The 25634-nt window shown below is 43.7% G+C and overlaps 1 protein-coding gene across 1 annotated transcript in view; it reads left to right on the top strand.

The window, feature by feature from the left end:
* The window catches only part of Mylk3 (myosin light chain kinase 3), a 35066-nt gene extending 13106 nt beyond the window's left edge, over window positions 1-21960 (top strand). Inside the window, exons 3-12 of the mRNA XM_013036069.1 lie at window positions 3341-3823; window positions 4916-5021; window positions 5531-5624; window positions 6139-6248; window positions 7656-7797; window positions 8910-8980; window positions 13403-13531; window positions 15727-15879; window positions 20740-20872; window positions 21806-21960. Coding sequence (XP_012891523.1) covers window positions 3341-3823; window positions 4916-5021; window positions 5531-5624; window positions 6139-6248; window positions 7656-7797; window positions 8910-8980; window positions 13403-13531; window positions 15727-15879; window positions 20740-20872; window positions 21806-21865 — 1481 coding nt within the window. The 3' untranslated portion in view covers window positions 21866-21960. The remainder of the gene's footprint in view (window positions 1-3340; window positions 3824-4915; window positions 5022-5530; window positions 5625-6138; window positions 6249-7655; window positions 7798-8909; window positions 8981-13402; window positions 13532-15726; window positions 15880-20739; window positions 20873-21805) is intronic.
* The last annotated feature ends 3674 nt before the right edge of the window (window positions 21961-25634 follow it).

Below are 25634 nucleotides of genomic sequence, written 5' to 3'. Positions count from 1 at the left end.
AGCCTTGAGCTGAAGAGCTGAGGAACAGCGCCCAGGCCCAGAGTTCAGGCCCCATGATCGGACTCCCCCACCCCCAAAAAAAGAATCTATGCCCCTAACCACTGTACTACCCTGCTTCCTCAAATCAGCATTTAAATTCTTAAATATATGGTTGGCAGAAAAGGACAGGGCTGGGCTGGGAAGGTGGCTCAGTGGTAGAGTGCTTGCCTCCCATGTATGAGGGCCTGGGTTCTATTCCTCAGCACCACATAAATAGTAAAAGCTGGAAGTGGCTCTGTGGCTCAAGTGGTAGAGCACTAGCCTTGAACTGAAGAGCTGAGGGACAGTGCCCAGGCCCAAAGTTCAAGCCCCATGACAAAAAAAAAAAAAAAGGACAGGGCAGGTGAAGTCACTCCTGGGTGATATTGAGACATCTGTGCCAGAAGTTCTGGAGGTGGATTTGGGATAGTTGCCATGATATTTAGGACATATTCTCCAGACATGCTCAGCAGACACTGTGGAAGAGTAGAGATCCTGCTGATTGCTCAGGCCCCATCACCAGGTTTACTAGCCCTATTGGACAGTACATCTTCCGCTCTAGAACAGCCCATAGAAGGACAATTCTTTCAGAAGTCCTCACTTTCCTCTGTACTTGCCCTGATCTGTAATTGAAATCTCAATGCCTGGGTCAGTAAGGTAATCTGTTGTCTATTTGTTCTGATGACCCTTTGATCTAGAAGGAAATGGGAGCTTCTCAGGAGATCTGACAAGCCTAAGAGAGGGATTCCAGACAGGCAACATGGACCCAGGCCACACCTTTCAATATGAAATCTAGAATTATAGTAAACTATCTCTAAACTTACTTGTGGCCCCCAAACATTCTGAGTGAGAATAAAAGATTTTGATCTGAGCCATAAATTGAGTTTCAGGTTCATCAGGCCTGCACTGAATCTCAGGAAGGATTGAGGTTCCACTTAACTTTCCTCTCTTACTATGTAAGCATTTTTTGAGGAATAGATTGAGAATCAACGGTCAGCTCTGACTGTCAGGGGCTGTTTATGTGAATGATTTTGAAACCATATCTTAACCTGGGAACATTGCATATTGTAGTTGTTTGGCTGTACCTGCCATAGGTGTGCTAAAAGTGATTACAATGCTAAAAGCAAGGCTGTGGGGTTATGTCATGACCCCTTGAGAGGAGCATAGTGGCTTCTCTTTCTGCTGGCCAGATTCTGCACTAGTATATAGCTCCCCGTGATAAGGCCTGATTTAGGTTTGGGTGGTTTGGCTTGGCTACTCCTGTCATCATTGATCAAACTATACTTAGTCCAAAGGGACACAGTGTTCAAAGAATTTTTGTCTGATTGGCTGTGGACAGGTTGCTAAGTGTCTCAAATATACGACCAGATATTGGCCTCAGAAATCTGGGAAATCTCAGAAAGCTGGGAAAGGAGTTGAAGAAAGATGTCATTCGTGTGTTTTTTTTTGGTGTGTGTGTGTGTGTGTGTGTGTGTGTGTGTGTGTGTGTGTGTAGTGTATGATGTTGTTGTTTGTTTTTGTGCTGGTCCTGGGGTTTGGGTGCTGCTCTTGAGCTTTTTTGATCAAGGCTAGTGCTCTACCATTCAAGCCACAGCTCCACTTCTGGCTTCTTGGTAGCTAATTGGAAATCTCATGGACTTTCCTGTGTAGGTTGGCTTTGAACTGAGATCTTCAGATATCATCTTCCTGAGTAGCTAGGAAATGGATGTAATACTATACAGATATGCCTATAATCCTATACAGACATGAGCTACCAGCACCCAGCTCATTTTCTTTTTGTTAAATATAATTTTATTGGTATTATTAAGGTGCTGTACAGAGGGATTACCATTTCATAAGTCAGTTAAAGAATACATATCTTTTTTGGACAATGTCACTCCTACTTTAGCTTTCTCCCAGTTTCCCTTCCTGCCCCTTCCCACAAGTTGCACAGTTCGTTTTCCACATAGTATATACTGCATGCATTCGTTCATACTTCCTCTCTCCCTACCTGTACCCTCCTTTACGCTGCCCACCTAGAAAAGACAAAAAAAAAAAAAAGGCGAACACCTCTACCACCACCAGAAACAAGAACAACAAAAACCCATGTTTCTTATTTCCTGGAATGTATTTTGATAAATAGTATTTTAAATGTTTGGAGGAATTATGCCTTTGGGTTCCTTCCCTAATAGAAACCTCCTTTAGTCTAACTGTTTGAATGCCTAGAGTCTTTTTAGGTTGTCATGTCCAGTTGTATTTTAGATCTATCTTCCACATATGAGAGAAAACATGGCTTACCTCACTTAATATGATTTGTTCTAGGTCTGTCCATTTCCCTGCAGATGACATAATCTTATTCTTTCAAATGGATGAGTAAAATTCCATTATGTATATAGACCATATTCTTTTGATCCACTCATCTATTGATGAGTGGATTTATTTGGGCTGTTTCTGTAACGTGACTATTGTGAATAGTGTAGCAATGAACATATATAGTCAAGTCTATGGTATTCTGACTTGTAATGCTCTGTGTAGATGCCTAAGAGGGGGTATGGCTAGGTCATAGGGAACTTCTATGTCTAGTTTTTGAGGAATCTTCAAACTGCCTTCTACAGTGATTTTTTTTGTTTTTGTTTGTTTTGAGGGTGTGACAGTACTGGAACTTGAACTCAGGACTTGGTCTCTTGGCTTTTTTTATGCAAAGCCACTTGAACCACAGCTCCCCTTCTCGTATTTTGCTGGTTAATAGGAGATAAGAGTCTCACAGAATTTCCTGCCTGGGCTGGCTTGGATCTATGATCCTCAGATCTCAGCCTCCTGAGTAGCTAGGACAAGAGGTGTGGATCACCAACACTAGGTTTCAAAGGGATTCTTGACCTCCAGCTGGGTCACAAACCCCAGTATCACAGCATGTGGTGCCAGAAACAGACCCAGAGAAGGGTAGGTAGAACCCAGGTTTCCCACCTACAGGCTGCAATCTTCCTGGGTACAAGCAAGTTTCCAGGGACCTTGAGGACATTTGGTCTCCATCTTTGTCCATTACAGGTTGTTTCAAGCTTTCCCTGGATCCTCATACAGTGGAATTCTGAGAGCTGCTGGTCCATCTGTTAATCAAGCTAGCCCTTTCCCTGGATCCTGTCTGGGCAAAGATGTTCTTGGATCCAGAGAGGCAGGGATTTCGAGCCTTCTAGTTCCCAGTGCACACAAACTCTACTATTGTAAAAACCCTGAGATCTCCATGTTATAGGTAAAAACTGAGACTACAAAGGCCACTGTCAGAGAATAGCAGCAATATATGAACCTAGGTCTGTTCTGACTTCAGAGTCCTTGATTTTAACCTTAGGAACATTTTTTTCTCCCTCTCTGCCCAGGATTTCCATTGATATGCAAGAGATGAATACACCTAGGGAGCTGCTTATTACACAAGGGGGCAGCCTCAGATCCACTCCCCCTGTAGGGGCTAACGCAGCTGTCCAATCAGGTGAAAAGGACCTACCTGGGCCCAGGTGCTACTCCAAAGCTCCTGGGGCTGAATTAGAAGAAGTCTCAAAAGGAACTGAAGAGTTTCCCTCATTACAGAAGAGAAACAGTGATGAGAGAGCAAATGTAGAGGAAAAGCAAGGGCATGGGTCTGAGCCTGTCATGGGACCAACCTTGGCCCAAAGAAACAAGAAAGATGCTGCTGACAAGACCCCAGGCCTGCAGCAAGACAAAGGCCCAGGGATAGGATACCACGAGCCTGAAGATTGTGTAGCCAGGGACTCTGTGAGAGCTAAAGCTGGAGGAAAGATGTACCCAGGTGCTAAGGCTGGCGGCATGGTTCTGGGTAAGTAAGGCTGTTGCCAGCTTGGCACAAGCTCTTTGGTGGATGCAACGGATGACTATACTTTCCTGATGCCTTCAGGATTAGATAGTGTTGGTCTGTAGATGCCCAGCTTTATTTATTTATTGTTATTGTTATTATAAAGGTGATGTACAGAGTGATCACAGTTACATGTGTCCCTTAGCTTTTTCACTCAAAGCTGGTGCTCTACCACTTGAGCCACATCTCCATTTCCTGCTTTTTTGGTGGTTAATTGGAGACAAAAGTTTCATGGACTTTCTCTGCCCAGGTTGGCTTTGAACCATGATCCTCAGATCTCAGCCTCCTGAGTAAGTAGGATTACAGAAATGTGCTACCAGCACCCAGCTGTCCTTGTGTTCTTTTGACACAAAGGTCATCAATCTCTTTATTCTGGGGTTGATCTTAGTTGAGAGGATTATCTGTGGAATACTCTGGGTGCTCCCTGTAATACAAAAGCAGGATGGTTCCATGACAATCCCTCAACTTCTTGCCTCAGCCTCTTCTGGTTTTCTTTACTCACACACTGGCCTATGCCTTTCTGTTTTATTCCTTTACACTATTTTTATTTCTTTTAATATATTCTATTATTCATATCACCTGACTTAAAGATATCAATTCCAAACCATGTTTTAATCTTTCCAAGGACTGATTCTCCTTTGTAGTCCCTCCAGATCCACTGTCCCTCTCTTTTCCCCACACTGTGCCTGAGAGCTACTCCTGTGGGCCTCATTACTGGTTCTTCTCTTCCAGCATCAGGATTGGGTCAGCTGCCAAAAAGCCAAGGGTAATAGGACAGAAAGTGGTGCATTTACTTTTCACAACACCCTTGCTGCTTGCTATTGGACTAGTGACCAGGAAACCTAGATTTTAATCCTGCCCCTGGCTTGCTGTCTGACCTTGAACTTAGTTACCTCACTTCTCTAAGACTCAATTTTCTCTTCTGCCAAATGGATGGCTGCAACCCTTGTGAAAGGGTCGTAGGCAGGGCAAAAGGCTAATCCATGTGAAGCTGAGTGACTCTCTGATGGGGGCTGTATGTAGAAAGCTCACAGACCCCTTGTTATTTCCTGACAGATGACAGCTCAGCCCCACCAGCCCCTTTTGAACACCGGGTGGTGAGTGTCAAGGAGACCTCCATCTCAGCAGGCTACACGGTGTGCCAGCATGAAGTTTTGGGAGGGTAGGTGAGGGCTGGGAGTGGGAGCAGCAGGACTGACCCAGCAGGGGAATGAGTGAGATGCTGCTGGGTGGTCCTCAGAAGCAGACTGACTGAGCCAAAGGCAGGCCTGGGATTTCCTACCCAGCATAGATGAAGAAAGAGTCCACAGGAATCAGCTGTAGATATCCCTAGAGTATAACCACCAGGTGCAGGGAAGGACAGAAGAGCCAACTCATGTAGGAGCATGGTCTTCTCCAGCATACAGAGTGTGGAGTGGCATTGGGATTATTCCCTGGGGGACAGAATAGCCCATATTGTATGGGGGGGGTAGTTTTTCCTTACATTTTACAGTAGACTGTATGGTCCAGAAACTTTCTAGATTTCAGAAAAGCCCATATAGTGTGGGGTGATGCCTAGGACATACTGTGAGGTACAGTGTGGTCTGGGGGGGGGAAGGATGTGGGTAGCCCACCATGTGGAGGTGAGCTTCCTGCTTTCTCACCCTGCTGTGTCTCCCTGTGTCTCTATAGGGGTAGGTTTGGCCAGGTCCACAAGTGCACAGAGAGGTCCACAGGCCTGCCACTGGCAGCCAAGATCATCAAAGTGAAGAGTGCCAAGGACCGGGTAAGATGCCTGCGCTGGGCCAGCCAGGCCCTTCTAGCCAAGCTCAGGGCTCCTTCACTCCTCTGCAGCTCCTTCCCCACTGTTTTGTGCTGTCCCACACTGTCTCAGTCCCATCCTCCATGCTGAGTAGGTCCTATGGCCTCTCCTGCCGCTTTTCCACTCTCGCCTTTCACTCAGCAAGTTGCTTCATACTCCTCAGTCCACACCCATGTATCACTATGTGTCAGAGTCCTGGCATGGTTCTGCCAAGGTGCTGGCATGACTTTGAGTGACAAGGCCTTTTTCTTCTTGGGCCTCAGGTTTCTATCTGTGAAATGAGTAGCTTAAAATAAGTCTTTACTGTTAAAAGATTGTGAATTCCTGCTGTGGCAGAGGGATGTTGAAGAAAGATGGTGTGTGTGTGTGCGTGTGTGTGTGTGTCTATCTGTATGTCTCTGTCTTTCTGTCTTGAGAGTGCAGTTGGCTTCTATTTCTAATATGTTTACTTGGAAACTCCTCTCTCTGGTTCCACAAGGAGGATGTGAAAAATGAGATCAGCATCATGAACCAGCTCAGCCATGTGAACCTGATCCAGCTCTATGACGCCTTTGAGAGCAAGAACAACTTCGCTCTCATCATGGAGTAGTGAGTGTCTCAGAGATGGGGCAGCAGCTATTTCTCAGGCTGGAATAAAGGCTGGGACTTAAAGTCTTTATTCTAGGAAAACTCTTTCTTTCCTCTTCACTCACTGAGAGTGAGAAAGAGTGAGTAAGAGACATTAGTGGCCATGCCATCACCTTTTTCTCTGGCTTGACTGTTGTGTCCCAATAGAGGATATAGGAGAAATCCCTTCTGCCCACAGAGCTGTGGCCCTGGGTCTAATTGTACTGCAGATATTACAATGGTATAGCCTACACAACTTTTACTGTTTGAGTTTTTTTAACAGCTGAAACTGGGAAATTTAGATAATGAAAATGGGAAAACCTATATATCTGACTTTTAAGAAAATTTATAGGGGCTGGGAAGATGGCTCAGTGGTAGAGAGCTTGCCTTGCATGCATGAGGCCCTAGGTTTGATTCCTCAGCACCACACAAACAAAAAGAAAAAAGCCGGAAGTGGCGCTGTGGCTCAAGTGGTAGAGTGCTAGCCTTGAGCTGAAGAGCTGAGGGACAGTGCCCAGGCCCAGAATTCAGGCCCCACGACTGGACACCGCCCCCCCCCCCAAAAAAAGAAAATATATAAAGGATATAGTGATGCTGGGCCTGGGTTTTTTGGGAGGGCGTGTGTGTGTGTGTGTGTGTGTGTGTGTTGTGTGTCCCAGTCCTGGGGTTTAACCTCAATACCTGGGCACTTGAGCCACAGATTCATTTAGACTTCTTCCTAGTTAATTGGAGATAAGAGTCTCACGGACTTTATTTCCTGGGCTGCCTCAAACTGTGATCCTCAGATCTCAGCCACCTAATTAGTTAGAATAGAGGCATGAGCCATAGCACCCAACCTGGCCCTGCATTTCTGGCTGGAAAATAGTATATTGGAACTTATAGTAGATGCCTTTTTGTAGATAATCCAACCTGTCCACAAATCCCCAACATTCTCAACCAATGGTTGGCATGGTAGCCATGGATGGGCTGTTCATGTTTGCATTTGTATTGCTGTTTTCCTTCTGGCAGGGCTAAGGAAAGCAAAACATTTGCTATGACTGACTCCATCAAAAGCATAAAAAATAAAAGACTAAGGGCTCTATGTTTACAGAAAATGGTATAATCTGCCCATTTAGGCTTCTTGTTACCTAGGTGCATGTGGTTGGCTTCTATAAGCAGATGATTTTACTACTCTAATTTAGATGATCCAGAGTATGGTTTATCAATATAGAAAACCATCTTAGGAATAGGCCAGAGCAAAAATTCTGACAAAACACCAGTGATCCATCCATAAGATGTAATCAACACTGGGTTGACTCAGACTGACCTCCTTGGGCCCCGAAAAGAGTGGAGAAGACCTCCAAGAGCTTTGCCCAGTTTGGTGCTTGCTTCTCCCTTTTTATCTGGCAGTGTGGATGGTGGTGAACTCTTTGACAGGATCACAGATGAGAAGTACCACTTGACAGAACTTGATGTGGTCTTGTTCACCAAGCAAATCTGTGAGGGTGTGCATTTTCTCCACCAACACTACATCCTGCATCTGGACCTTAAGGTAAGTTCTGCCCTGGGATGTGGCAGATGGTTCCTGAGCTTCTCAGGCTCACCATTGAGCTTTCTGTCAACAGACAACCCTGACTTCCCTTCCTGGCTCTGCTATTTTCTAGCTCTGGAGTTGTAAGGCCAGTCTTGCCACTTTTCTTAGCCTCCACTCTCCCATCTGTAACATGTGGATAATTGTGCCTAATTTAAAGGGTTATTTGAAAATTAACTGGTATAATGCCCTTCCTTTTCTTTAAAAGTAGTTTTTAAATGGCCAGCCAAGTGCCAGTGGTTCATGCCTGTAATACTAACTATTCAAGAGGCTGAGATCTGAAGATTGCAGTTTGAAACCAGCCTGGGCAAGAACTTCCATGAGACTCTTATCTCTAATTAATCATCAAAAACTTGGAAGTGGAGCTGCGGTTCAAGCGGTAGAGAACTAGCCTGAGCAAAAAGCCTCAGTGAAAGTGCCCAGGTCCTGAGTTCAAGCCCCAGGACTGGCAATCCTCCCCCTCAAAAAAAGTCCAAAAGAAAATATATGCTTATGTGGCAAATATAAACAATATAAAAGTATATAAAATACACAGTGGAAGTTCTTCCCACACAATCTTCATGAAACATAGTCTATATGAGCAGCTTGACAACACAAACACATACACACACACACACACACACTCACACACTCACACACTCACACTCACACACACACAGGACAATTATACAATGAATGTTTTGTTTAAAATTTTTTAATTAGCTTAAATTACTTTTTCCAGAGCAGGGGGCACGGAGACTATGATTTATAAACAAATAAATGTGGGAGAAGCACGCCTTCTTAGTTCTTTTTTCTGTTGGTCATGGGGCTTGAACTCTGGCCCTGCGTGCTGTCCCTCAGCTCTTCAGCTCAAGGCAAGCACTCTACCAATCAAGCCACAGTACCATTTCCAGTTTTCTGGTGTATAATTAGAGATAAGAGTCTCACATACTACTTTCCTGCCTGGGCTGGCTTTGAACTAAGATCCTCAGATCTCAGCCTCCTGAGTAGCTAGGATTACAGGTGTGAGCCACCGGCACCCGGCCCTTCTTAGTTCTTAAACCTGGCTAAACAAACTTCTCTTTCTTTTCTAGCCAGAGAACATTCTGTGTGTCAATCAGACTGGACACCAAATTAAGATCATTGACTTTGGTCTGGCCAGAAGGTAAGGGAGATTTATTCTGATATTTCGACAAAACTGAAAAAGACTCTAGCTCAACAGAGCTAGTTACCTGGTGAATTCTTGAGTTGGGAATGGATGAAGACATTTGGAGGCTGATGGCTTTTGACTTCCAGATGAGCCTTGTTCCCACCCAGGAGGTGGCTTTGTGGAATTCATGGTTCTTTGAGCCAGCTGAAAAGAGGAAGGGATGGTCAAAGAGGACTCAGGATGTGGTGCTGGGCAGCTCAGTTCTCTCTGTCTTTCTCTCTCTCTCTCTCTCTCTATATATATATATATATATGTGTGTGTATGTATATATATGTATGTGTATATGTATATACAGGGTCTTTCTGACTTGTCCAACCTGTCTTTGAACTATAGATCATTCTGCTCCCACCTCCTGAGTGTTGGGATTACAGGTGTACAAAACCATGCCTGTCTAAATTTTAAAATGATTCAAAAGACTTAAAACCTAGTGTAGCTGTTTTTTTCTGCACAGTCCTGTTCAGTCATTTGTGTGATAAATCCTAAGCTTCTGCAGGGCTCTAGCCATTGCAGACACACTTGGTTCTCAACAATGGATGTTGCAGGTTTCTTGGCATTAGGAAGGTGCTTCCTGTCCTCCAAACCTTCATGTATCCACAATTCATGCTTCCAGCTATAAAGATATTAACTGAAATTGGTTCACAATTGTACCATAATTGTGGCTTTCTCTAGAACTTTGTTCCCTCCAAGAATGACTTTTTTATCTGGAAACCACACATTTTCTGGATAGGTCTTCATATTGTAGCTGAGTCCTCAATTCTTCCTAAAGTTTTTTTTTTTCTTTTCTTTTTTGCATGTTCTCTATATGTAGTTGAGCTGGCTTGGAACTTGAGATCATTCAACCTTTCAAATTCTGGGGTTACAGGTGTGAGTTGTCACACACATTTTTTTTGTCATTTAATGTCTGTTTCCCCCAAAGAAGTAGTCATTGTTATAAGCCATAGGATGTTCTCCACTTCGTGCACAAGTTGGAGATAGTACAGCTTTGCCCCATAGAGGCAGAGCTGCTGGCATGAGCCTAGTTCCTGGTTTCCTACTTCCACATACCATCCCAAACCACAGTGGCCACTCCTGAATAATTTCTCCCCTGGTTGAAGTGGCAAGTGTTCCTGTTAGCAGAATAAGGGCTGCAACTTCACTGCCCCACATGCTGTCGGCATACAGCAAAAGGAAGTTTGTATCATCCCTGACACACAGTGTGGGCATTCCTATACACAGTGGCCTCAGTTTTCTCCCAGCCCCAATAGTTAAAAACCACATTCAATCCACAATATAAAAAAAACTTATTTCATGTTTTCTTCAGATAGTGTCTATTAAAATTGAGATTAATCCTATACACTTGCATGTCTTACATACCTGAGCAGTGTTTTGCAATGTTTTCACCATTGCTACCTGTCCCCACATTGGGCACCATTTTTGGCTTTTTTTCCTAGCCTCTTGGTCACCCCATTTCATGAAATTTAATGCCATAGATGTCTGTGCACATGTATCATTGTCCTTTGAAGAGCTATAAACCATCATAATAGCTAAGTTATTTTTCCCTCCTCCTTGGGACAGTGTTGTCTTCACTGAGAATGTATATACTGGAGTGTGCATTATATTCACAAATGCCAAGTGACCAATTGTCATATGAGTCCTTACAGTGATATACTAGGAATTCAGGGCAAAAAAATAATCTGGGGCTGAGTGTTTGTGGCTCATGCCTATAGTCCTAGCTACTCAGAAGGCTGAGATATGAGGAGCACAATTCAAAGAAAGCCTGGGTAAGGGAAATCTGTGAGACTCCAGTTAACCAGCAAAGAGCCAGAAGTGGAATTGTGGCTCATGTGTGGAATACTAGCCTTGAGCAGAAAAGCTAAAGGACAGTTCCCAGGCCCCAAGATCAAGCCCCAGGACTGGCAAAAAAAAAAAAAAAAGCAATTACTGCTAAGTAATGGTGGTTTACTCCTGTAATCCCATCTATTCAGGAGGCTGACATCTGAGGATCATGCTTGAAAGTCATAAGACTCTTATCTTCAATTAACTACCAAAAACCCAGAGGTGGAGCTGTAACTCAAGGGGTATAACACTGGCCTTGAGCAAAAAACTCATGAATACACCCTAACTCTGAGTGCAAGTCCCAGTAGTGACACAAAAAATAATCCAAGCTGGGCACTGATTGCTCATGCATGTACTCCTAGCTACTCAGGAGGCTGAGATCTGAGGATTGCCATTCAAAGCCAGCCCAGGCAGGAAAGTCTGTGAGACTCTTATTGCCAATGAACCACCAGAAAACCAGAAGTGGCACTGTGGGTCAAGTGGTAGAGTGCTCACCTTGAGCTGAAGAGCTCAAGAACAGCACACAGGCCCAGAGTTCAATCCCCATGCCCCTCACCCAATTAAAAAAAAAAAAAACAGCTAAAAGACAAAAACACATTGTGGGTTTGGTTTTTTTGGTTTCAGAGGCACTGCAGTTTGAACTCAGGGCCTCAGGCTTGCTCAGGATGGCACTCTAACCATTGAACCATACCTCTAACCTGGCTTTTTGCTAGTTAATTTGGAGATGGAGTCTAGCCAATTTTTCTCCTTGGGCTAGCCTTGAACCTTGATCCTCTGGAATTTAGCCTTTGATAGCTAGGACTGATGTGAAGTACTGGCATTGGGCACAGTATAGATTTTGAATGTAGTTCCCTAATGATCAGTGATGATGAGCATCTTTTCCTCTTTTGCTGGCTTTGTTATTCCTCTAGCCACATTGTACATGCAACAGAGCAGTGGCTACCCAATATCTTCTACCCCATTTGTTTATATTTTTCATGTGGGTATGTAGCAAATAAGAAGTATTGGTAAGCTGGGGGTGTGTTCAGCAGTAGAGCACCTGCCTAGGAAACAAGAGATCTTGAATTCAAATTTTATACTGTCCCACCTCCCCCCCAAAAGAACAATAAAACCTATTAAAAGAAAAAAAGCAGGACATTAGTAACACATATGTATAATCATCCTAGCTACTCAAGAAATTGAGATCTAAGGATCCCTCTGTAAAGCTAGCACAGGCAGAAAAGTCTATGAGATTCTAATTTCCAATTAACTAGCAAAAAGGTGGAAGTGGAGGTGTGGCTCAAGCAGTAGAGTATCAGGCCAGAAAAAGTTAAGGAAGAATGTGAGACCCTGAGTTTAGGTTCCAGAACCATGTGTGTGCACACACACACAAACATACATACACACACACACACACACATAAAAGAGAGATATTAGTGTGCTGCCTCTTCAGTCAGGCATGTATGGAGAACTGTAGTTTTCTGATCTAGCTAGGAAAGCCTGTAGTTTGGGGCTTACAGGTTTGATTATTCCCCAGTGGATATGAGACCTAGGCATGTCTAACAGGAAAGGTGGGGGACTGTGCCCTCCCACTAGGCCTTAGTTCCATATCCAGATTTATTTTTTATTTTTTTGCTGGTCCTGGGGCTTGAACTCAGAGCTTGGGCTCTGTCCTTGAGCTTCTTTTGCTCAAGGCTAGTGCTCTACCACTTGAGCCACAGCTTTTTCTGAGTAGTTTGTTGGAGATAAGAGTCTCACAACCTTTCCTGCCCAGGCTGGCTTTGAACCAGGATCCTCAGATCTCAGCCTCATGAGTTATTACTGTTTCTATTGTTATTATTGTTACTATTAAGTTGTTGCATAGAGAGGTTACCATTTTGTAAGTCAGGTAATGAGTACAATTATTTTTCTGGACAATGTCACCCCTTTCTTGGTTCCTCCCCAGTTTCCTCCAGATTTTTTGTGTGTGCTTGTTCTGGGTCTTGAACTCAGGATCTAGGCACTGTCCTTTATGTTGTTTGTTATTGTTGTTGTTGTTTGTTTTTGGCAGTCATGGGGCTTGAACTCTAGGCCTGGGTGCTGTCCCTCAGCTCTTCAGCTCAAGGCTAGTGCTCTACCACTTAAGCCACAGCTTCTAGTTTTCTGGTGGTTTAATGGAGATAAAAGTGTCACAGAATAGCTGGGCACTGGTGGCTCACGCCTGTAATCCTAGCTACTCAGGAGGCTGAGATCTGAGGATAGCGGTTCAAAGCCAGCCAGGGCAGGAGAGACCGTGAGACTCCTATCTCCAATAAACCACCAGAAAACCGGAAGTGGTGCTGTAGCTCAAGTGGTAGAGTGCTCGCCTTGAGCTGAAGAGCTGAGGGACAGCGCCCAGGCCCAGAGTTCAAGCCCCACGACCGACAAAAAAAAAAAAAAAGTGTCACAGACTTTTCTGCCTGGGCTGGCTTTAAACTGCAATCCTCAGATCTCAGCCTCCTGAGTAACTAGGATTACAGGTATGAGCCACTGTTGCCTGTCTTCCCACATCTCCATCTAGTTCAGGTCTTGCTTCTATGGTCTTCTCCATTCCCTCCTCCCCAGGTACAAGCCCCGGGAAAAGCTGAAGGTGAACTTTGGCACTCCTGAGTTCCTGGCCCCAGAAGTCGTCAACTATGAGTTTGTCTCATTCCCCACAGACATGTGGAGTGTGGGCGTCATCACCTATATGCTGTGAGTCCCCAGGGGCCTGGTACTGAGGTGGGCTGGGGCTCTCTATCTTACTCTGGCAGCCTTAGAAGCAGCAGAAACTTGAATATATTTATTTCCCCAGGAACACTAGTAGAAGAGCAGTGTTGGGTATGTTACTGAGCCATCTACCTATCACATGTACAAAGGGATCTTACTTCTAAACTATCACTTCCAATAAGGCTGTTGTTGAAAAGAGATGTTGAGTTATATGATACTATTCCTCAGAGTAAAGGTCTGAATACTTCATTTCATGGTGAAGCTTTTTTTAGGTTTCAGGAGCCATAGCTAAGTCACAGGCTGAGCCACTGAGTTTAATCTGATAGTCACATATAAAATAACTTAAATTAACAAAGATATTAATGACCCAGAAATAAGCAATACCTGTGAACATCTAGAGTTTTCCACTGGGAGACTATGGATTCCATTGTGAAATACTCTCTCAAACTTATTTTTATGAGGGGCAAAAGAGCTCAATATTCCTACTCCTTTTTTTTTCTTTTCTTCTTTTGTCTTTGCTGGTCCTGGGGCTTGAACTCTGGGACTAGGTGCTGTGCCTGAGCTTTTTGTATTCAAGCTAGTGTTGTACCACTTGAGTCACAGCTCCACTTCTGCCTTTTTTTTTTTTTTTTGATAAGTGGAGATAGGAATCTAGTGGAATTTCCTGCCTGGGCTGGCTTTAAACTGTAACCCTCAGATATCAGCCTCTTAAGTAGCTAGGATTATGGGCTTGAGCCACTGATACCTGACTCCCACTCTTATTAACTAAATTTTATGTGCTTATCCCAGGAGTGTGTGTTGCAGAAATGAAATTAGTTTCCAGGTACTTTGGGTGGGTAAAGCAAATTTTAATCACAGAGAAAGCTATCTGGCAAAGAAATTCAGGTAGTTGGGTACAAGTGTATAGAATGTATAGAGTTAACCAAAGGGTTACAGTAAGGGGATGGGTGAGCCAGGCATCTCTACACAGTGCAACCTGTCACTTCTTTTTTGTTTGTTTTTGTTTTTGTCAGTTGTGGGGCTTGAACTCTGGGCTGGGTGCTTCCCTGAGCTCTTCAGCTTATGGCGAGCACTCTACTACTTGAGCCACAGAAGCACTACTTCTGGTTTTCTGGTGGTTAATTGGAGATAAGAGTCTCTTGGCCTTTCCTACCCGAGCTGGCTTTGAACCGTGATCCTCAGAGCTCAGCCCCATGAGTAGTTAGAATTATAGGTGTGAGCCACAAGCACCTCCCTTGTTTGTTTTTGTTTTTGCAAGTCCTGGGCTTTGATCTCAGAGCCTGGTACTATCCTTGAGTTTCTATTGCTCAAGTCTAGCATTCTACCACCTAAGCCAAATTTCCTCTTCTGGATTTTTCTGTTTATATGGTACTGAGGAATGGAACCCAGGGCTTCCTGCATGCTAAGCAAGCACTGTATCACTAAGCCACATTTCTAGCCCTGCCCTATCACTTCTTATCCTAGCTTTCCTGTTTTTTTTCTGTACGTATATGTGTATGTGCGCGCGCGTGCACACACACACACACACATGCATGCATGCAGGCAGGCAGGCACACACGTGTTAGTATTGGGAATTGAACTCAGGGCCTTATACTTCTGCTTGCCTTTTTTGTTCAAGGCTGATGCTCTACCAGTTGAGCCACACCTTTACTTTGTTGTTGGAAGTGGTGGTGGTGATTAATTGGACATTAGAGTCTAAAGGCCTTTTTGTCTCTCTGGCTGGCTTCAGTCCTCAGATCTCAGCCTCTTGAGTAGCTAAGATAACCACTAGCACCTAGCCCTGTTTTTCTCCTTTCTCTCTGACTTTGAACTTCCCTTGACTAGGTTCTTAGAAGCCACCATAATGTTTTACTTCTTGTCTTATTTTTATTGTATAATGGCTATCTGTTCTATCCCAGATTGGGGAAGCTTCAACCCTATGGCCAGCCAATAGAACCAATTTCCCTTTGGTGACTAATTGAATCTAGTTGTCTCTGAAATAACCAATAAAAATATTTTAAAATTGAATCATAAACAAATAAGAATTTGATTACCGAATATATTTGTTGGGTCCAACTGCTTCTCTTCTTCATCACAGTTCTGGTTAGATAGGCCTGAGACTTATGTTTCCTCTCTGTTCTATGGAAGAATATTGGCTAAAATGGCTTTGAGATAGTGATGATCTTTCCTCTTCTCTGTAGGCTCAGTGGTTTGTCCCCATTTCTAGGGGAAACAGACACAGAGACCATGAATTTCATTGTGAACTGCAGCTGGGATTTTGATGCTGACACCTTTGAAGGGCTGTCAGAGGAAGCCAAGGACTTTGTTTCCAGGTTGCTTGTCAAGGAGAAAAGGTACCTTTATTGTTGATCACTCATGAGTTGTTCTGATGAGATCTTGACCTGGGTATTGGGCTGGCCTGTTGAAACTAAAGATTTTTCATTTGTTCAGTATTTCTTGTCCTGAAACTTGTTTGGAACAAGAAAGGGTCAGAGAAAGGAACAAAGGTAATCAATTCAAAAACAAATAGAAACAAAGTCCAGTCAGAATTTTAAAAATCACCATATTTATAGATGGACCCTATTTCCAAGGTATTACTTATTAGACACACTTGATAAAAAGTAAAGTTATACAGATGTCATTGCATTTCTTGTGACAAGGACTGCTTCAAGCAGTCCTTGAGGTGTTTGATACCCAGGTGAAATAGTAACTTTAATAACCAAAGGTATTAATCATCCAGAATAAAGTTCTGAGCTTTCTTCCTCCCCCACTCCTCCTCACCCCTCCTCTTTCCTTCTCCTTCCTCTTCCTCCCTCCTCCTTCCTGCTCCTTCTTCCTCCTTTTTTTTGTTGGTCATGGGGCTTGAACTCTGGGCCTGGTCACTGTCCCTCAGCTCTTCAGCTCAAGGCGACCGCTCTACCACTTGAGCCACAGTGCCACTTCTGGTTTTCTGGTGGTTAACTGGAGATAAGAGTCTCATGGACTTTCCTGCCCAGGCTGGCTTTGAACTACCATCCTCAGATCATAGCCTCCTGAGTAGCTAGGATTATAGGTGTAAGCCACCAGTGCCTGGCGTTTCTTCCTTCTCTCCCTCCCTCTTTCCCTTCTTTCTCTTTCTTTCTATCTTTCTTTTTCTTTCCCTCTCTCTCTCTTCTTCTTCTTCTTGTTCTTTATTATTATTATTGTGAAAATACCATACAGAGGGGTTATAATTACATGGGCAAGATAGTGAGTATATTTCTTACCAAGCATTGTTGCCTCCTCCTTTGTTTCCCCATACCATTCCTTCCCCTCTCCACCCCACCCCCACCCCCACCCCCATACCCCCTTACCACCACTACCACTACTCCCACACCACACCCCGCCAAAGTTGTGTTCTTGTTGTTGTTGTTGTTGTGTTGTTTTTGTTGTTCTTCTTCTTTTATTCTCTTCTTTTCTTCTCCTTCTCCTCCTTCTTTTCTTGCCAGTCCTGGGGCTTGAACTCCAAGCCTTTATTTGGTACTGAGTAATCAAACAAGCACTCTACCACTAAGCCACATTCCCAGCCCACTTTCTTCCTTTTTTGGTGCCAGTTCTGGATCTTGAATTCAGGGCATGGGTGCTATCCCTGAGTTTTTTTTGCTGAAGGTTAACTCTGTACAACTTGAGCCACAGTTCTACTTCTAGCCTTCTGGTGGCTAATTGGAAATAAGAGTTTCACAACAGATGCTGGAGGGGATGTGGACAGAAGGGAACCTTACTTCATTGTTGGTGGGAATGTAAACTTGTTCAACCACTTTGGAAAGAAGTATGGAGGTTCCTCAAAAGACTTCACATAGAGCTCCCCTATGACCCAGCAATCCCACTTTTGGGCATTTACCCAAATGTTTACAAACAAGACCACACTAAAGCTACCAGGCACAACTATGTTTATTGCAGCATTATTTACCATAGCTAAGATATGGAACCAACCCAGATGCCCTTCAGTAGATGAATGGATCAAGAAAATGTGGTATATATACACAATGGAATTCTATGCCTCCATCAGAAAGAATGACATTGCCCCATTTGTTAGGAAATGGAAAAACTTGGAAAAAATTATATTAAGTGAAGTAAGCCAGGCACAAAGAAACACAGGTCCCATGGTTTCCCTTATTTGCAATATCTAGTATATGTATGAGTCAAGCGGAAAAAGTCAGATAATGTGATGTTAGGAAAATGAATCCTTAGATAGGTATTTTAATTTTTTTTTCTTTCATGCATGTGTTTCTAACGCATTTATAAGTTTATTTCTTTGTTGCTTTGTATGTCCCTCCCCCACAGTATAACCCCCGCTTTCAATATATTTGATGTCAGTATAACTTATGGAGGAGATGGGGAAAAACAAGTCATTTAAGGATTCAGGTGGACCTGTTGTAACAATGAGAAGTACAAATTGTCATGTCAAAAAGGAGCTTTACAATGTCGGTGGAGGGGGGGGGAAGGATTGAGTGGGGGGAGAAGGGGGGAGGCTGGGAAGGGAGGTGAAGGGTAAACAAAGGAGGAGGCTGCAATGCTTGGTAAGAAATGTATTATCTTGCCCATGTAATTGTAACCCCTCTGTACAGTATGTTCACAAATAAAATAAAATTTTTTAAAAAAAGAAAAAAAAGAAAAGAAAAAAGAGTTTCAGACTTTCCTGTCCAGGCTAGCTTCAAACTGTGGTCCTCAGATATCAGCCTCCTACATAGTTGAGATTACAGGCAACAGCCACCGGTGCTTGGTTTAAGAAATTAACTTCTTGGGGCTGAGAAGGTGGCTCAGTGGTAGAGTGCTTGCCTTGCATACTTGAGGCCCTGGGTTCGATTCCTCAGCACCACATAAGCAAAAAGAAAAAAGCCAGAAGAAGTGCTGAGGCTCAAGTGGTAGAGCGCTAGCCTTGAGCTGAAGAGCTGAGGGACAGCGCCCAGGCCCAGAGTTCAGACCCCACGACCAGACCCCCAAAAAAAATTATTTAAAAATTTTTAATTTTTATTATAAAGGTTAATACATAGGGGTTACAGTTAAGTCAGATAATGAGTACTTTTTTTTTTAACATTGTCACCCCTTCCCTCACTCCCTCCCATTCCAACCCACAAGTTGTATAGTTGATTTTTAATATAATGTCTAGGGAGTACCACAGCTGGCATTTGTTTACCCATTGTTCATCCATTTCTATGTCTCCCTTACCCTCTCAAATTATTATTATTAGTAAAGTAGTTGTACAAGGAGGTTACAATTCCATGTCAGGTTATGAGTACAATCCCCTTCCATTGTTCTTCCCTATTTCCCCCTCCCATTTCTACCCTTACCTTTTACTTCTTTTCTTTTTTTGGAAGGTTGTGGGGCTTGAACTCTGGGCCTGAACACTGTCCCTCAGCAGTTCAGCTCAAGGCTAGCACTCTACCACTTGAGCCACAGTGCCATTTCCAGTTTATGAGTGGCTTACTGGAGATAAGAGTCTCAAGACTTTCCTGCCTGGACTGGCTTTGAATTGTGATCCTTAGATCTCAGCCTCCTGAGTAGCTAGGATTACAGGCATGAGCCACCACCACCTGGCATCTTTTGCTTTTTAAGTACAATCTTAAGAGCTGTATTGATGTCTCACACTTTTAATTCTACTCAGGAGGCAGACACCTGAGGATCACAGTTTGAAGCCAGCTAGGACAGACAAATCCAAGAGACTCTTCTCTCCAATTAACCAGCAAAAAGGCGGAAGTAGAAGTGTGGTTCATATGTAGAGCACCAACTTAGAGTAAAACAGTCAAGCAAATCTGGATGCTGATGGCGCATACCTGAAATCCTAAATTCTCAGAGGCTGAGATCTGAGGATCATGGTTCAGAGCCAACCTGGGAAGGAAACTCCATGAGATTCTTATTTCCAAGTAACCACCAGAAAAGTGGTAGAACACTAGCTTTGAGCAAAAGAGCTCAAGATAATGTCTAGGCCCTGACTTCAAACCCCACTACCAACAAAAATTATTAAAAACTTAAATAAAAAAATTTTAAAAAGCTAAGGGACTCCCTGGCCCTGCATTCAAGCCCTACTACTGACAATTAAAAAAAAAAAAAAAAAAAAGCCGGGTGCCAGTGGATCATGCCTGTAATCCTAGCTACTCAGGAGGCTGAGATCTGAGGATTTCAGTTCAAAGCCAGCCTGGGCAGGAAAGACCATGAAACTCTTATCTCCAATTAACCACCAGAAAACCAGAATTGGCACTGTGGCTCAAGTGGTAGAGTGCTAGCCTTGAGCTGAAGAGCTGAGGGATAGCAGTCAGGCCCAGAGTTCAAGCTTCATAACTGACAAATAAAAAATAAGGTGGACACTGGTGGCTCATGCCTGTAATCCTAGCTGCTCAGGAGGCTGAGATCTGAGGATCATGGTTCAAAGCCAGCCAGAGCAGGAAAGTCCAAGAGATTCTTATTTATTTATTTATTTTTGAACTTTTATTTATTTATTATTAGTAGTAGTTGTTGTTGTTGTTGTTTGTCGGTCAGGGGGCCTGAACTCTGGACCTGGGTGCTGTCCCTCAGTTCTTCAGCTCAAGGCTAGCACTCTACCACTTGAGCTACAGTGGCACTTCCAGCTTTTTCTGTATATGTGGTGCTGAGGAATCGAACCCAGGGCCTTATGCATGCAAGGCAAGCACTCTACCACTGAGCCACCTTTCCAGCCCCCTCCAAGAGATTCTTATCTCAATTAACCACTTGAAAACCAGAAGTGGCACCAATGCTCAAGTGGTAGAGCACTAGCCTTGAACTGAAGAACAAATGCTATGGGACTCCCTGGACCTGAGTTCAACCCCTAGTACTAGCGTGTGTGCGCGAACACGCGCGCGCGCACACACACACACACACACACACACACACACAAATCCTCAGAGATAGCTGGAATTTCTACTACTCTGCCTCAGTATAGGATGGAGAATATCTTAGGCAAGTTCTTCTTGTTGTGCAGCATGAATCTTAATGATCAACCTCCGGAAGTGGCGCTGTAGCTCAAGTGGTAGAGCACTAGCCTTGAGCTGAAGAACTGAGGAACAGTGCCCAGGCCCAGAGTTCAGGCCCCATGACGGACAAAAAAAAAAAAAAAAAGATTGGGGGGATGATCAACCTGTTCCACTGACTCAGGCTTCCTACCAAATGGAATGATGCTGGATAGCTAGAAAAAGCAAATATAACTAAAAGTGTCAACTGCTGTTTGATTTCATTCACAGCTGCAGAATGAGTGCCACACAGTGCCTGAAACATGAATGGTTGAATAACTTGCCTGCCAAAGCCTCAAAATTCAAAGTTTGTCTCAAATCCCAACTATTGTTGCAGAAATACATGGCCCAGAGAAAATGGAAGGTATTTTGGTTTTCTTTCAGCAAACACAGAATTGAAGCTAAGGTTTTACTTACACTTTTGTCACTAACTACAAAGATTATTTAGGGGAAAAAGTCTTTCCCAAGTTAAAAGCTGTCAGCTTGATCACAAGATGCCATACACTGTCACAAAAGTGCTGTTTAGTTCCAAGTTCTCTGGGCACTTGGTGACAGAATGCAATTGATCATATGGTCGTAGTGATGGTGGGAGGGTCCCTGAGTTTGATTTTTCTTCATTTCAGACACTGGAAATGGGAAAGATTCACTAAGCTTTAAAACCTTTATAAGTTTGCTTATAACAAAATTCTTTGAACTTTGGCCATAGAGCCTATCTTAATAGGCATTGTCATTTGGGAAAATAGCTTTCCAACATTTTAGTACTGACTTGGATGTTCACTAAAAAGCAAAACAACAGGGCCAGGAAGGTGGGTCATTCCTTTGTGTCTCAAAACAAAAAACCCTTTCCCAAGGAGTCAGAATACAAGTACACATATACATCTATAGACATATACAAGGCAAAATTTTCACTTTTATTCTAACAGAGTGCGAGGTATTCTATTGCCTATCCCATTTAATTTCATTTTACCAAAAAAAACAAAAAACCAAAACAATGTTCATATGATTTCATGACCCTTTTGTAGGTTGTGAATCATAATTTGAAAAACACTATTCTGGGTTGCTTATTTTTTCATGTGAGAAGAGCAAGGTCACTTATTATCTTAACTCACACTTATTCCAAACATTTCCTTTCAGGTTATGTGAGTATTGTACTATAATTATTTCAGATACTTGTTATTCACTTTATCAATTTTAAACAAACTCAGTGGATAGCCATTCAAAGCATCTGTTTCTTTTAAAATATTTGGTCTAAAATATGCCTTTTCTTTTTTTTTTTATCTTGTCTTCTTATCTCAAGAAACATTTCTACGTGGTGACTGCTGCCAACAGGTTAAAGAAATATCCAGCTTGTTCTTAATCTTCTACTCTGCAACTCCAGTGACAGAAATTATTGAGGCCAGTGGTAATGTGAAGAGATGACTCACAAATTTAAATAACCTGGCCCTTTATTATGCTTGACTCCTAAACAAAACAATAATCTCCCTTCTTACAGTTATGTTGCTTTTGTTATAGATGAAAAGTGGCTATAAAAGAACTCTTGAAAGATCACTAAGTTTGAAAAGCTATGTTTACTTTTCAAATATCTCTGTTTGGGGGCTGGGAAGGTGGCTCAGTGGTAGAGTGCTTGCCTTGCATGCATGAGGCCCTGGGTTCGATTCCTCAGCACCACATAAACAGAAAAAGCCAGAAGTGGCGCTGTGGCTCAAGTGGTAGAGTGCTCGCCTTGAGCTGAGGGACAGCGCCTAGGCCCAGAGTTCAGGTCCACGACTGGCAAAAAAAAAAAAAAAAAAAAGAATCTCAAATATCTCTGTTTGGTAATAACTGTAGTCATGGTTAAGGTCATTAGGAAAGGTTCTTTTTGCAAATGTCAAACTCAAATTCTAAGCTTTCTTGATTAAAGAATTCAGTATAATACTACACTAGATCATTTACTCAGTATTAGTAAAGAATTTCTAGCATTTTGATTTGCCTAAGGTTGAACAAATCTTTTCCCACCCTGCTCTAGTGTCTAGCTACAGGGATTTAGGACAGTGATTCTCAAAGTAGTTTTAACTATGTTCCCTTTAAAAATCTCCATCAGAAGCCAGGCCTGTAATCCTAGCTACTCAGGAGGCTGAGATCTGAGGATCAGAGTTCAAAGCCAGCCCAGGCAGGAAAGTCTGTGAGACTCTAATCTCCAATAAACCACCAGAAAACTAGAAGTGGCACTGTGGCTCAAGTGGTTGAGCTGAAGAGCTGAGGGACAGTGCCCAGGCCCAAAGTTCAAGCCCCACAACCTCTCCCCCCCCCAAAAAAAAGCAAGCAAACAAAAAAGCACCAATATGCATTCTTGAGTATTGTTTGAAATTTTGAAATATGTCAGCTGTCATGGTTAAGGTCTGAGCATTGTAAATGTGTTTTGTAACCCTTTATCTTCTCTCCTAATCCTACCCTGTCCTGCCCCTACCCCTTATTTGCTTATGAATTTCTAGTCTTGATTTATCAGTTTCTGGCTGTGAAAGTCTGGAAATGATATGTGGAAGACAGGAGAATAATGGTGTCCAGCTGTCAGAGAGGAAAAATGACTGTGAGGACACATTACAAAGCAATAAAGGAAAGCTGCTTTCCTGATGTATTTGTCATTCTTTTTTTCTAATTTATTGTTGTTTTAGAGGAGATATACATGAAGTTACCTTTACATACATTAGATAGTAAGTACATTTCCTTTTGCATAGTGTCATCTGTTCCCTCATTTTCTCCTATTCCCTCTCTCCCATCTCCACCCAGGAATTGCATAGTTCACTTTCATCAATGTCCAGTAAATTCCATTGCTGCACTTTTTCACCCTTTTTCCTCTAATTCTGTGCCCTTCCTTCACCTTGGCACAGGTGTGCATGTGAATACACTGTATATAAGGTAAGAATACACAGTCATCAGAAAAAGAAAAGGCAATTTAAGAAAAAAAAATCTTTTGTTTCCATATCTTTGGAGTTCATTTCAGTATGTATCGGATTTTATATACATATGAAGAGGAACTTGGATATTACACCATTGTGATTTTCTCCTAAGACTACCTGTAAGGTTTTAGGTGAGGAAAGAATGAGCTGAGGAAGTAAAGGTGAATAAAAGTTTATTGCGGTATGCTCCCAGGCGAATTCCCTAGTCGGGATGAGAGAGGTTGCAGAGAGTCTGGTTGTAGCAGGGTTTATATGGCCGGGGTCAGCAGGAACTTATAGCACGTACCTTGTTTTGCAAGTTTGAGCGGTTTCAGGCTTGTGTCCCCGAAGAACGATTGGGACAGGTGGTGGATAGGAAGTGGCTTCTCGGCTGCTTCTGCCTTCCAGCGGCCTGACACTATCCTCTTTTAGTTTCACTGCATGTGAGTATCTAGAATTTGTGTCCTATCACGTTTGTAGATCTCATTCCAGTCTGGGGGGAAGGGGGAGCTGGGAAGATTAGATTTGGGCCTCCAGGATGGGCTCCATTGGATCTGTCTGCTGGACGTGGTCGGGTGGATGTGAGGCTTTGGAAGGGGTGGGCTCCCACTGGGTGCTTGAAATCTCTTCTGTGTTGGTTTCAAGCCAGCCCGTTTCCGTGCAGATAGCCAGGGCTGTGAAGGATGCTGGGTCCCGGTGTGGGTATGGGTCCCGGTGGCCTCCTGCTGGAAGTCAGCAGGTGGGGTGAGGGGAAGTGAGGAAGGGCTCTGGTCTCTGTCCTCTTCAAGTGTGGTGTCCCTTCTTGGGCAGGAGATGAAGTACCAGGCTGTAGACGCGGCCCCTCCCCCCCCCCCCCCCCCCACAAAGACCACCAGGGAAGCGTGCCTGATGTAAGTGCGCAAGAGTCGTCCATTAAAACTCCAGGGGAACTCAAATCTCCTGGCTCAGCAGGTTGGAAATTGTGAGCCCCGACCACGGCGTCCAGCAGGGTTTTTATAGGGAGGGAACGTGAAGCAGAGGGCGGGTCATTACAGCATTGGTTGTGTGGGGTTATGTGATTGGTTGAGATTCGCGGGTGAATCTTGTCTTAAGCTTATTGGTTGGGGCATGATCATTTCTAGTAAGGGCTGGGGCTTTCCAACTTCGCAGCTACAGGATAGGTTAAAGCATATATAGCAAACATGTCATTGGTAGGGGTAAGCGGGTAAGTAGGGCTAACTACAGGAATGCTGATTCATTTCCCTGTCCTAAATTGCTTCCTGCATGGTTGGGATGACAGATCAGGGCGGTCTGACCTCTTGGACTGTGCTGATACTGTTACCTTGTCTTGGAGCAGGCTCTAACATTTATCCTCCAGTAAACATATGACAGATGTTTTCTTTATGGTTTCGTTACTGTCGAACTTATTTTTGGTCTCTCAGAGGGAGGGGATTGGGCCAAGCTTTGTGAGTCACCACCAACGCTTGTCTCCCATGTGGAGTCCTCGGCAGGGTGCTCTCTGATCCTGGAGTTGGTGGTGGGCTGACCCGAGGTGCTGCTTGGATCCCTGAGACCAGGGCAGCCGGGGAGCTGGAACTATTCTGGGTCTGGGTGTCACAATGGCTCTCTGCTAGTCTCTGTGAGTTTCTGCGCTGTCTGGGTCTGGCGCTGTGGGAGTTTTCTGCACCTCTCTTGTTGTACCCCCCCCTTCTCAGGACCCCCACCAAGAAGACCACCGAGAGTCAGACGCTCCGAAATGCAAAAGCAAGGCTTTATTCAGGCAGGCTGCAGCTTGGGCATCGTCCTACACACCGAGTCAGCGGAGCTTAGGAGGAGAGCCCCGAGCTGAAATGTCACAGGGTTTTATAAAGGCAAAAACTACAAAGTTACAAAAGGAGAAGGAGAGAGAAAAAAAATCACAGACTGACAAATTTACAGCAACTAGAGGTGTCAGCAGGGCATTCCAAGGTGATAAGAGGTAGTAGGGAGTTATCAAACTGGCTGGGTCTCTATGGGCCATCTGGACATTCCAGAGCAGTTAAAGCTTAGCAGGGAGTAATTGGTGGTCTGTTTATCTTGGGCCAGCTTGGTCATCTCCTGAAGTTTGTGGGGACCCAAGGCTAGCTATAGTACAAAGTGGGGCCTGACTTCAGAGTAGCTTTGTTCAAGTAATCTATGGATTAGCAGTTTCAGCACAAACAAGACAGTTTCTGAAATTCAGGTGGGCCCAAG

This window comes from Dipodomys ordii, unplaced genomic scaffold (genome assembly GCF_000151885.1).
Source record: "Dipodomys ordii isolate 6190 unplaced genomic scaffold, Dord_2.0 Scaffold247, whole genome shotgun sequence".
Lineage (NCBI taxonomy): Eukaryota > Metazoa > Chordata > Mammalia > Rodentia > Heteromyidae > Dipodomys > Dipodomys ordii.
This window is presented reverse-complemented; position numbering and strand designations above follow the sequence as displayed.